This window comes from Danio aesculapii, chromosome 2, assembly GCF_903798145.1.
Source record: "Danio aesculapii chromosome 2, fDanAes4.1, whole genome shotgun sequence".
NCBI lineage: Eukaryota > Metazoa > Chordata > Actinopteri > Cypriniformes > Danionidae > Danio > Danio aesculapii.
This window is the reverse complement of record NC_079436.1, coordinates 51,067,847-51,080,578: the sequence shown is the minus strand read 5'-3', so window position 1 is coordinate 51,080,578 and position 12,732 is coordinate 51,067,847. Positions and strand designations below refer to the sequence as shown.

General features: G+C 37.5%; 1 protein-coding gene across 1 annotated transcript in view; it reads left to right on the top strand.

The window, feature by feature from the left end:
• The first annotated feature begins 12,462 nt into the window (after nucleotides 1-12,462).
• ghrhra (growth hormone releasing hormone receptor a) overlaps nucleotides 12,463-12,732 on the top strand; it is a 49,432-nt gene continuing 49,162 nt past the window's right edge. Inside the window, exon 1 of the mRNA XM_056445394.1 lies at nucleotides 12,463-12,507. Within this exon, the coding sequence (XP_056301369.1) occupies nucleotides 12,463-12,507 (45 nt within the window). The remainder of the gene's footprint in view (nucleotides 12,508-12,732) is intronic.

Sequence of the window (12,732 nt, the reverse complement as noted above, 5' to 3'; positions counted from 1 at the left end):
TTAGCTTACCCAATTCACCTATACTGCACGTCTTTGGACTGTAGGGGAAACTGGAGAACCCAGAGGAAACCCACACGAACACGCAAACTCCACACAGAAACGTCAACCGACCCAGCCGAGGCTCAAACCAGCAACCTTCTTGCTGTGAGGCGATCACTACCTACTGTGCCACTGTGTCGCCTGTGCTTTTCATATTAAAAGTAAAAATAAGCAGTCTCCTTCTAAATGAAATAACTCTTGTATATCCTGTAAATAGCATTTTAAACAGTGCATTTCTTGCATCTTCTGTAAACAAAGATTTTAAGGTAAATAATAATTTGAATGTAATGGAAAATATGCCGTCTCAAGGCATCTCTGGCGCAGCTTATCATCGTCAGCTAACTGCAAAGTAAGGTCCTGGAATGGGTCCATCATCTTACTTGACCAGAGATCATGTGGTTGCAAAGTGGCCGCAGAAGAATAAATCAGCCTCAGACTTCAAAGGCTGATTTATACATCTGCATCGAGTGATCGCTGTTTGCCTTGCACATAGCCATACACTGACATACTTCAGCGTGCTGTTTGTGTTGTTCTGCAATAACACTTATGAAACGCTAGCTGGCAGCGGATTTTTATGTTCCTCTCTGTTGAGTTTCTTCACTGGTGTTTTGTTTTTTCTGAATGCTACATTATGTCGAGTTCAGACTGCATGATTTTAGCCCCGATTTTGACTTGCCTACAGGTTTTAAGAAATTGCAGACAAATGCCTGAAATCACTCGCTAATCGGTGCTCGTGCACACGAGTAACAATCACACAGTGTGAACTATCAAACACGCGATCTGAGAGATTCGCCGATGAGTCGCAGACACCCGTGAGATATTTGTCATGCTGAATATCTGGAGCTGTTGGCGATTCAAATCATGCTGTGTGAAATGTGTTCAGATTGGAATTAACAACGGTGATTACCTACAGCCAATGAGAGAGCAGCATCCACTAGTATGGGTACCTGCAGGCCAGCGGGAGGTTGGCGGAGAAGTTACAAGGGCTTTTTTTCAGTCTACTTGGTCCCCAGAAATGAGGGAAAAACTAGTGGAAATTTGGCAGGAGCACCCATGTCTGTTTGACGTGTCATCTGAGCAATACCACAACGGGGTCAAAAAAGAAAAAAAGTCAGGTGAGTAAAATAAGTCCATTTTCTATCCCACTAAAGGCTTTTTTCTCATTATGTAGTTTAAGAGTTCACACTTAGATATTGTTTTACCACTGTTAGCAGGTTTAGCATGCTGTCCCGGGAGAGAACCCTGAGCTCTGAGATAGTTGAGCCCAGGGCTCCCGCCTGGTCCATAGAGTATGTGAGGGGAGTACGAGATCAGGTGATTCTTGAGAGCTCCCTGTGGTAAAGGAGGAAAGGAGGATAAGGGGTGGATGGGGGTTTCTTCGGAAAACGAAAATAAGAGAGTAGTTCTAGCTAGGCTACTTATAGTGAGTTGGGATTAATCTGATTGGCTAACTAATGAATGTAGATGGGTGGCCAGCTGCAGTCAATCATATCACATGCTCCTCTCGAAATTATTTTGTGAAACTTCACTTACTAACAAAAGATACACTATGTGACCTCGTGTTGTTTCCACGTCACTTCTCACGTGTTTGGTTATGAGAGACGTGGTTTGCGGACCAAGACAAAGTTGTCGGCGATGCTTCTATTTTAAAGTCATGCAGTGTAAAACCCTTTGTTGCCGATCCATTTGCAGTGTAAACAAAGCAGCGACGAAACGCTACCCCAGATAGTCATGCAGTGGAAAAACATCTGTGATACGATTACTTTGAAAATCACACTACTTTGAAACTCGCCATCAACATACAAGTGGCTAAAACTCGCTCATTCAGAGGCTGGAACAGACGGACGTGCAACAACTTTAATCATAAGTAGGGCCAGACGGAATCTGCGGATGTTTTTTGCTATTTCTGCGGAAAATTTTGCTAAAAATCTGCGGATTTCTGCAGAATTATTTTGAGAGTATCATAACTAAAACCTTAATATATGAAATAAAAAATAACACCTTTTTAACTCTTATTTAATGTTTAAAATGCAAATCCAATTAGATCCTCTTTATTTGGTAAACAAAGCAAGTCTCTCATGTAATATGCCTACTAAAAGACAGAAAATATTACTGTACAAACAGCATTGTACATAAATCAGATGAACATTTTCATATTAGTCAATAATATTACTATACTTAATTAAAAAACTGAATAAATATAGATTTACACAGATTTACTCAAGTAAATAAACAGAATTAATGATGGGCTAAAAATCTGCAGAATTCTGAGAGAAATCTGCAGGATTCTGCGTGCACAGATTCTGTGTGGGCCTAATCATAAGGTAAACACAAAACAGCTCCTCCATGGAACTCCACACTTGCAAACACTTGCTTCAACCGGCTCTCTGCTGTCCCGTGGCTCTCCATGCCGCCCACGCGTGTCAACGCTACCAAATTGACCAATCACAGAGCTTGCGCTATGCATCTTCGCAACATATAGCTACATTCTTGAAAGGGTACTGTAAAAAATCTTATGTGCTATTTACTAAAAAAAATATTGGTAACACTATTGCACGTATTATTTTTAAGTAAATTCAAGACTTGATTTTTTTTTGGCAAAAACCACTTGAATGAATCATGTGAAAATTACAAAATTTTTTGAGTGATAGATGAAGATTTTAATATTATTAGTGGAATGTGTTTTTTTAATATATGCAAATAAATCACCATTTACTCAAATGTATTAATGAAAATTACTTATTCATAAAATGTAAAATATATAACGTATAATGAAATACATACGCAATACATTTTGGCCAAATATCATTACATGTTACACTGATAACAAAATGGTACAATATGTTAAACAAATCTATATAAAATTTACAGCGATGTTTATCTCTGATAAAAAATTCTTTATCCATGTCATGGTAAAAAATGTTCTGTCAACTTTCTTTGGTGGGAATAGTCACATTTTAGACAAAATCTGACAGAATTTGTGTATTGCACAACATGTAAAACCAGTTTAAAAGCTGTATCTCAAAATATTAAAATAGCAACACAATCAATCAGTCAATGCAGTGAAATTTCCCTAAGAGGTTGTAGCAGTGAATTTGTGTCAGAAACTTAATATAATTTTCTTTGTAAGTGATTTTAATTTGGGGAATATTTGTATAAATCCAGTTCAGCAATTCTAGATTTTCCAAGCCAGCCATGACTCACTTATCCTCCAAGAAAATGCAGAAGTCCTCATGGTTGGTCATCCCTCTGGCAGACAGCAATTCTCTGTGCATTCCCACATTGTAAAATAAACATTACGTTTATTATATTGAAATTATGCAGTTGTACATTTCAAATGTTTAAGGTTTACAAAAGAAGATTAAGTAAGCACATTAAGAAAATAAACCATTTCTTTGTATCTCTGTGAACAGTAATTCTCCAAAATGTTTGAGTAGACGTTGCTGACTGACACAAGTACACAAGTATTTGGACTTATAATGGACAGGGTGTTTAAAATGTATACTAGTGTACAGGAATTTATAAAAACAAACCATGTTTATACAAGGAATGGTGCATTCAACAATGTAGTGCTTGTGTTATATATTTTTTTGTAAGCATGCAAAAATATAAAATGCAGTTTTCTGAAGACCATAAATATCTGAAACGGTTTGAGACACTTACATTGCACTCCTGGATGAGCTCTTCCCTTTTTATTCATACAGATAGACCAGCAACAGAGGACGACATCTCTCGTTTCATCCCTTATTTAATGTAAGGTCTGATGCAAAAAAGTGTAGAAATTAGTAATATTGCCTAATAATAATAATAATAGCAATAATAACAATAATAATACACAAATAACATTATTAAAATACCTGATGTATGGCACCCATTCTCTTTATCAAAATCTGCCTCAATAAACTGCTCCTCTTTAGTGGGAAAATACTGCGAACATTTTCTTTATTAATCTGAAAAATGAAGCAAACAAATATTAGTATTTATATACAGTAATATATATAAACACAGTTCATTACATTACATCATCAATGCTGTAAAAGGAACCTTATGAAATGGAAAAGCACTAGCTGTGCATAAACCCCATTGAATAGCTAGCTAACTTAGCTTAGCTTAGACTTACCACTTAACAAGCCCACTGTTGTTCGTCCACCCTGCTTAACTGTTGCCTGATCATTGCTGTTAAATATTACAATGCAAATAATTCGTTCAACTTCATTATATAATTCAGAATGAACATTGAAGCAAATCAATTTCAAATAGGAATGGGTGGTTAAAAATACCTGTGTATTCCTTTATACATCATATGGCAAAAACTAAGCTCCTGAACAAGTTTGAACAGCATGTATCTTTCCTGAAAGAGCTTAGGCTATTTAAGACAATAGAAATTTTAAACTCTAAGACTTACCTCTTAACATGCTCGCTGTTAATCTGCTCTTTCAAAATGTCGTCTGATCACTGCCGTTGTTGAGATTCAAATGCAAACATCTCAATCAAATCCACATAATTGAGTCAATTTTCTTAAAATAAACGTGAAGCCATCTTTCCTCAATATTATTAGCTTAATTGGTTTCTCAAATTAAGCTTAATAATTGCACTAGTTTGCTTTAAAAAATAAGTGAAATTTAAATCTTAGTTAAACTAGCGAAACCTTCTCAATATTTTACAATAAATCCATAATTTTAAATTTTTAAAGAAAATATGCACATTATTTTTAATGACCACATCAATTTTTTTATGAAAATTACAAGTCTCAAGATTCATTTTTGCGTACGCGCGAAGGCTGCACTGGACCATACCCATGCTCGTGAAATAAAAATGTAATGTAAAGTGTAAAATTAAATGTGTATGTGTCCTGCGAATGATGCATCGCTTGCTTCAAAAAATGTGTTTGTTGAATATTGCATTTGCTGTCATCTGAGCACAAAATGGGCATATTCTGCAATGTATAATATAAGTATAAGTAATCTGATGGGTATTTTAAGCTGAAACTTTACAGACACATTCTGGAGACACCAACGTCTTATCTTACATCTTGTAAAAGGGGTAAAATAGGAGCCCTTTAAACATTATGCTATTCATTTCTTGATTAACTTCCTACGCTATCCCCAGATCTAAATAATCTAAAGCTTTTATCAGGATGAATGGGATTCAGTCCTACAAGGGCATTTGTCCATTATATGGTAAGTCCAATGTCATAAAGAATTGCTTTGAAATACACTTACTGGCCACTTTATTAGGTACACCTGTCAAACTGTTTAACGCAAATTTCTGATCAGCCAATCACATAGCGGCAACTCAATGCATTTAGGCATGTAGACATGGTCAAGAGGATCTGCTGCAGCTCAAACGGAGCATCAGAAAGAAAGGTGATTTAAGTGACTTTGAAGGTGGCATGGTTGTTGCTGCCAGACAGGCTGGTCTGAGTATTTCAGAAACTGCTGATCTACTGGGATTTTTACGCACAACCATCTTTAGGGTTTAAGAGACTGATAGATTAAAACTATCATTTCAAAGCTGTCCAAATGTAACTGTTTATATGCATTAGCTGCCGACCGGATGTTCTTAGCATTCTCCTTACGCACACACGCAAAGCATAATGGGTAATTTTGCGTTCTAAGAAAAAGGTCTATAGATATCCTTAAAGTAACATACTGATACTAACATCTAAAAAACTTTCATTTGATTTCACAGATACTTTAACCTCAAAAGACCCATATAGTCATCTAAAGTCAATCATAACTCAATTAATCATGAAGTGTTTATATCCAGAACCATCCCATTTGAGCTGACTGACATGGACAAAGTCAAGTGGCTTGTTGAATATACCACAATCATCTTTACCCTGTGGTAACATTAAATTAAATTTTCCGAATTAGGTCAAATCTGAGTCTGACCTTGCGTTATAGTGTCCAATCCTGTTCTAGGAGAGCCCCTGTCCTGCAGAGTTTCCCTTCGACTCCAATTAAACACAAATCAAGGCCTTTGGGATTAATGGAAGCTTCCTGGCAAGTGTGTCAGAGCTTGTTGGAGCTAAACTACAGGACATTGGCTTTCCACAAGCAGGACTGCATACCCTTGATCTAACGCACAGACTGTAAAAAAAAGATGAATGACAGGTCTCCACTTCACAGCAGGAGTCATCTTTAACGAGCTGAAAAGCGCCCACACGTTACGCCTGCTCATCAGTTTGCATTGGTTACCAATAGCCACCAACATTCAAGACACGGGTGTTTGTCTATATTAAACCACATTCATTAATTCAGACGTATACTGTATATGCCCCTCAGAAGCTTGCATTCATGAATGGTGCATTCCCAGCAAGGAGTTTTGTGTCTAATAGTCTAATAGATGTCTAAACATTAGCATCTTGGATAAAACGAGGCTAGATTTGGGCTGTCAGTGACAATCTAATAGACGTCTAACCCCAAACTACACTGTAAAACAAAATAGGTTAACTCAATCCGTTTTGAAGCCAGATTGTTTGAGTGCTGTAAACTTACATATATTGAATAAAATACACTAATTTAAGTTGATATCATCAAACATTTAGAGTATTAGTAACTTAAACATTTTAAGTTCATTTTTCAGATCTGTATGAGTTCAGTTAACTTAAACAAACGTCCAAACAACTGTATAGCTACTCAACCGGTTTTAGGAAACCAATTGTGGCAAATGGTTTAAGTTGACTGAACTCGTTGGTTCGAGTCCCGGCTGCACCAATTGGCATTTCTGTGTGGAGTTTGCATGTCCTCCCTGTGGTTGTGTGGGTTTCCTCCGGGTGCTGCACAGTCCAAAGACACGCACTTTAGGTGAATTGTGAACTGTGGCGACCTCTGAAATAGAGACTAAGTCAAAGAAAAATGAATAAATTAATGAGTTTAAATGATTTGCCACAACCAGTTTCCTCAAACCATGTTTAGCTATACAGTTGTTTGGACTGAATTCAGTCTACTACCTGAACAGAAATGGATTTAAAGAGCGCCTATTATGCAATAAAAAGGTCATATTTTGGTTTTGGGGGTCTCCAACAACAGGTTGATATGCATGCAAGGTCAAAAAACACTTTCATTGTCTTATAATATGCATTTATTTTTACCTAATTATCCCGGCGACTCCCATATGATTCGTTCAGCAATTCATTTGTTCATGTATTCCTTTGCGTGAGGCTAATCTGCACTAATTGGATCAATTACAGTCTGTTGTGATTGGTCGACAGCATTCAGCGCAAGACAGACAGAAATGCCCACCACAGCTTATCAACAATTTTAAAGTAGTCAGAGTGCAGAGTGTATGTGTGAGCATACCTGCCAACACACCAATTTTTCCAGAGAGTCTCCCGTATTTCAGACCCATCTCCCGCCATCCTCCCGTTTTGTTGTTTCTCTATGAAAACTCGTATAATTTCAACCATCCCTCCAGTCCTCAGCATTTTGGTTCAATCTGTGAAACCACAGAACCAAGCTTTTCACAGACCTTTTCCAAAATGCTGAATGGAATGGTTAAAATTACATATCCTATACCGACAACATTGGTTTTCAGGGACAAATGTTGGCAGGTGTTTATGTACTGTGCAGGAGTGCATTAAAGCAATGCAGTTAAACACCAGCATATTGCTCCATTCTTAACAATAAGTAAAAACAGTGACACACATTCAGTATTAAACCACACAGCGGCAAAAGCTGAACTATTCTGAAACTTGACCGCCGCACGTGTGTAGAAACAGCTGATGTGGCCATAGCAATGACAAACGGCAGAGGATCGCGAGCTCACAAATGCATTTAAAGCCTTAAACAAAGCAGCATGTGTCGCGTTTTTAACGTGGCTTTAGACGCGATATGAGAATATAAAAAGTTACCAGATACAGTAGCGGTCACAAGTAGCAAAACAGAATAAAACATTATTTGCAAGCTAGAGAAAACAAAGAGGCAATCATTTTAATTAGGGGTGTCGAAATAAATTGTTTCTTTGGTGCACCACGATGCAGACGCAGACAATTTGGTATTGGTTCAGTAATAATCATAACCGGTTACTGTGTACCGATGTCATTTATCTCATATGCTCTATATCGGAGGGAGGCGAGCGCAGGTATTTACAATGCTCAAACTACTTAAAAACGCAGAAACTGTGCACACTTTCACTGCGTGTGTGTTTGCTGAATAGTCTTTCACTGACACTTACAGTAGAAGCCCCTATTTTACTGTGATTGAGAGAATGAAAGTAAACTCTATTTCTCTCTCTCACTGTGGCCCATTTGACCGGCTGCCTGACTTTTCCTCTTCTCTCGGCTGTTACAGCGATACCTCTGGATACAGACACGAGTGCGTGAGTTTATTCCACCACGTCTATCATGGATCAGCTGTGATCACTGCTGCAGTGTTGCCAGATGTAGCTGACTGATTCCAGCCCAAAAACTATCCAAAACCCGCCGAAATGCCTATTCAAAACCGCACAATCTGGCAACACTACGCCAATGCAGTTTATCAGTGTTACACATCAGTGAACAGAGCCTGTGAAGTAAAATATAAAATTGTGCATGGAAAGCATCGTCAATGCACCGAGATATCGAATTGAACTGAATCGATGGCATGATAATCGTAACCGAACCGAACTGTGAGACCAGTGTAGGCTAACACCTCTAATTTTAATCACACTTACTTACACTTGTGAAATGGAGGAAGAAACTGGTCCATGAACTGTGTACTGTACTGTCAAGCTCAGAAAAGTCCCATACATCAATAGTCTTTCCTGTTCCTTCCTTTAACAAACGGCTGAAGAATCCCCCGTTGTAAGCATGTAGATTGCTCAAGCACTCGTCAGAAAAATGACAAGAGCACAGCACAAGGCTGGAGATATAATGCTGAGGTTTTTTTGCAAAACTAAACCTCAACCACTGACTCTTCACAGTTCCATCTTTGGGTAATAATAATATTCAGCTGAGCACAGCGTCTTCGCGACTGTATTTTTCTTTTCTTGCTACTATGTTTGTGGGCAGGGCCGGGGTTTTAATTTTCACAGGTTTGCGTGTGCAACAAATGGGCGGGGCTTAAGCTTTGTATCGACGTCAGCCAACACGGCTAAAGACTCGTTATCAAGACGATTCATTTGAAGCACTATGAGCTGACCTATATATAGATGAATCAATAGTTTTAAACACGGCATACTTTCAGATTTAAGTCTTAGCTGGATATTTCACTTCAGTAGAGTTGTTACACACTACATGTAATGCATGGTTTCCACTACATTCATTCTTCCGCCACACCAAAATTCATCCCGCCACGGCTACATTACAGCCTCTCATTCAAATCATTCAGTCGTTGTTTTTTTAATAGTGGGTTATAATCGCACCAAAATGTATTAAAAGGTAAGTGAATTATAACAGCGCGGAATTTTCTATAATCGTAGTAGTGCTGTGCGCTATCTGTTTAACCTTTTAGGGTGATGTGCTGACTGACTGACAGGTGTGTGATGCGTGAGGCAAACAAACATGATGAAGCTTTCAGTTAAGATGAACACAGTTTATATAAGTATACTTCATTTATGGATAAAGATCTATGGTTTTGCTTGCAATGATTTTATCTTGCTGGAGTTTAAAGCCGTTTCACTTTACTTCAGGACGCATTAATGCCGTTTTGTAGGTCTATTGGAGACATTCATAAATATTCCTAGCAAATCTAATAAATGTTGGAGAGATTCTTGTTACATAAATGCACTAAATCGCACTTCAGCATTTATTTGAGAGCGCACAAGAAAATGTACACGAGCAGCATATATATGAGGGGGCGTGCAAAAAGTTTTCTGCACGAACAGACGAAATTGGCACACAAGCAGAGATCCGCATACTTGTATTAGCTTGATCTCGACTTATACTGCGCTCACGACATTTGTCATTGAAATAACGCCATGGGTAGTTGATGGATCTGTGTAAAAGGCTGCCACCACAGGTGGAAAAAAATCCTATAGGAAACACTGTAATGTAATTTTCAAAAACCCATAATAGGGGCTATTTAAACATAAAGCTAGCAAGTGTTAACAAGAAATGACAAATCAATTTAAATAAATATAAATTGATTTTTAAATTGATAAAATAAATATAAATTGACAATAACGCTCTGTCCCTTCTGCTACGCGAGCAAAGCTATGGTCGTTGAGTGCGTGAAGTCTCCAACATCCCACACTTCATTTTACCGGTTGAATAAGTGCATCATCCGTGTAACTAAAGTGCACGTCTTCAGTTTGAACAAACTACTTACACTATTTATACTACAAATTGCTTAAAATAGTGCATAAGTATGCGATTTGGGATGCACATATACTCATTATTAACATAGACTCAAGTGGTTCAAAATCGTACATATGAGGGGGCGTGCAAAATAGTTTGTGCACGAACAGACGAAATCAGCATGCAAGCAGAGATCCGCATACTTGTATTAGCTTGGTCTTGACTTGTAATACTGCGCTCACGACATTTGTCATTGAAATAACGACATGGGTAGTTGATGGATCTGTGTAAAAGGCTGCCGCCACAGCTGGAAAAAATCCTAGACGAAATTTAATTGTAATTTTCAAAAACCCATAATAGAGGCTATTTAAACATAAAGCTAGCACGTGTTAACAAGAAATGACAAATCAATTTAAATAAATATAAATTGATTTGTAAATTGATAAAATAAATATAAATTGATAATAAAGCTCTGTCCCTTCCGCTACGCGAGCAAAGCTGTGGTCGTTGAGTGTGTGAAGTCTCCAACATCCCACACTTCATTTTACCGGTTGAATAAGTGCATCATCCGTGTAACTAAAGTGCCTGTATTATTTTTAGAGTTTTCAGTGTGAACAAACTACTTACACTATATAAACTACAAAATAGCTTAAAATAGTGCATAAGTATGCGATTTGGGATGCACATATACTCATTATTAACATAGACTCAAGTGGTTCAAAATCTTTGAGCTTCTTTCTTCTGTTGAACACAAAGCAGATATTCTGAAGAACATTAAAAACCATTGTCTTCCAAAGTAGCAAAAACAAATAGCATGGAAGCCAATGGTAACAGGTTTTCAGCATTCTTCAAATTATCTTTTTTTTGTGTTCAACAGAAGAAGGAAACTCATTAATGTTTGAAACAAGTAAGAGGTGAGTAACTTATGATATAATTTATATTTTAGGTGAACTATCCCTTTAATTCTCTAACACTTCCATTTCTTTTTTTCTTTTAACTGCTATATTAGATTAGATTCAATTTATTGTCATCACACATGTACAAGTACAAGGCAACGAAATGCAGGTGGCAACGAAATGCAGGTAAAGAGCACCAGTAATGCATTAGCGCATATAACTAGGAATAACAGCGCTCACATAGGTGCTCTTTTGTTGGTTTGATTGCTTCTATTGTTCTCATTTGCAAGTCATTGTAAGCCATTTGTAAGGATAAAAGAGGTCATTATTAAATGTAAATGTTTCACATTGGGTTCCTGATCTGCCTGTCAGGCTTTATTGTGAGACGACAACCTGCTAATGTGCATTACCCTTTACTTAAAGCTAATAATCACAACGATTGTGTCAGAAAGTATTGGTTGTCTAATTATATATGAAAATTTAAACATGTAATTATGAAAAAGTGGGTTCAAAGTTAATATGCATTGTGTATGTATGTGTGTGTGTGTGTGTGTGTGTGTGTGTGTTTCCCCAGATAGTTACAAGTAAGAAAGAAACTGAAAAAAGCTCAACCTGTGCCAAGCATTTGTGTTGGAGTTGAGAGAAAAAACATAAATTTTGAATGACAAAAATTCAGGAAACATTATGCGATGTCTGTGCGTGATGTCACGTCTGTTCCCGCCATTTGCGCCTAGTCCTCCTGTATACTTTCTCTTCCACTACATGGAATAAATCTGTGCTAAACAACCATTGTGCCAAGTGCCAACCAATCCTAGTCTTCCCTACAAAATCCCTAGGAGTTTCTCAGTGCTTTTGTCCAATGTTATTTCAATTATTTACATTTACCGGGCGACATTTCCTCTCCCCTGAATCCCTGTCCCTGTTTAACGACCTGAAAAATAGTTGTTTCTCCCATTAAATATGAATGCATTAAGTCTGTGTTTGTCTTCAAAAGCATTACTCAAAAGTAGCTTACCTCTTCAAAAAAAGCACACTTCATCTTAACACGCTCAGCATTTCCCCCCCGCACACAAACAGCTGCTCATACATTCAGCAGTGAAATTAGGTTACATTTTAAAGTGAATCTGACTGTGCGCGCGTCACGACCCTGTGATGAGGAGGTGCACGCGCACATCAGTCGATGAGAAAGAGCGATTGTGAATGTGACTTCAGTCTGAAATCAACAAGAGCAAGAGCAGGTCATTCTGAGGACTTAAAGGGATATATTTAATGTTTCTTGGGTAATTTTTTACACTCATTGGCTTTGACATGACGGTTGTACATCTGTGTTTATTCGCGGGCTTTTGGAGAGCTGTAAGTAACGTTATGTTAAACATTTTCTCCATATATCATTTCTACAGTGACCCTATGTATTAAAATGAATTATGATAGTTTCTTTCTGAATTAACCGAACTTGTACTCTTTTTAGCTAGTTACTAATTACTAGTTACTAATACTCGTATGTCAGAATTTAAAATGATTACGACGTAAAAGTCACTATAAAAATTAATAATATGGGAATTCCCGTCATAACCTTAC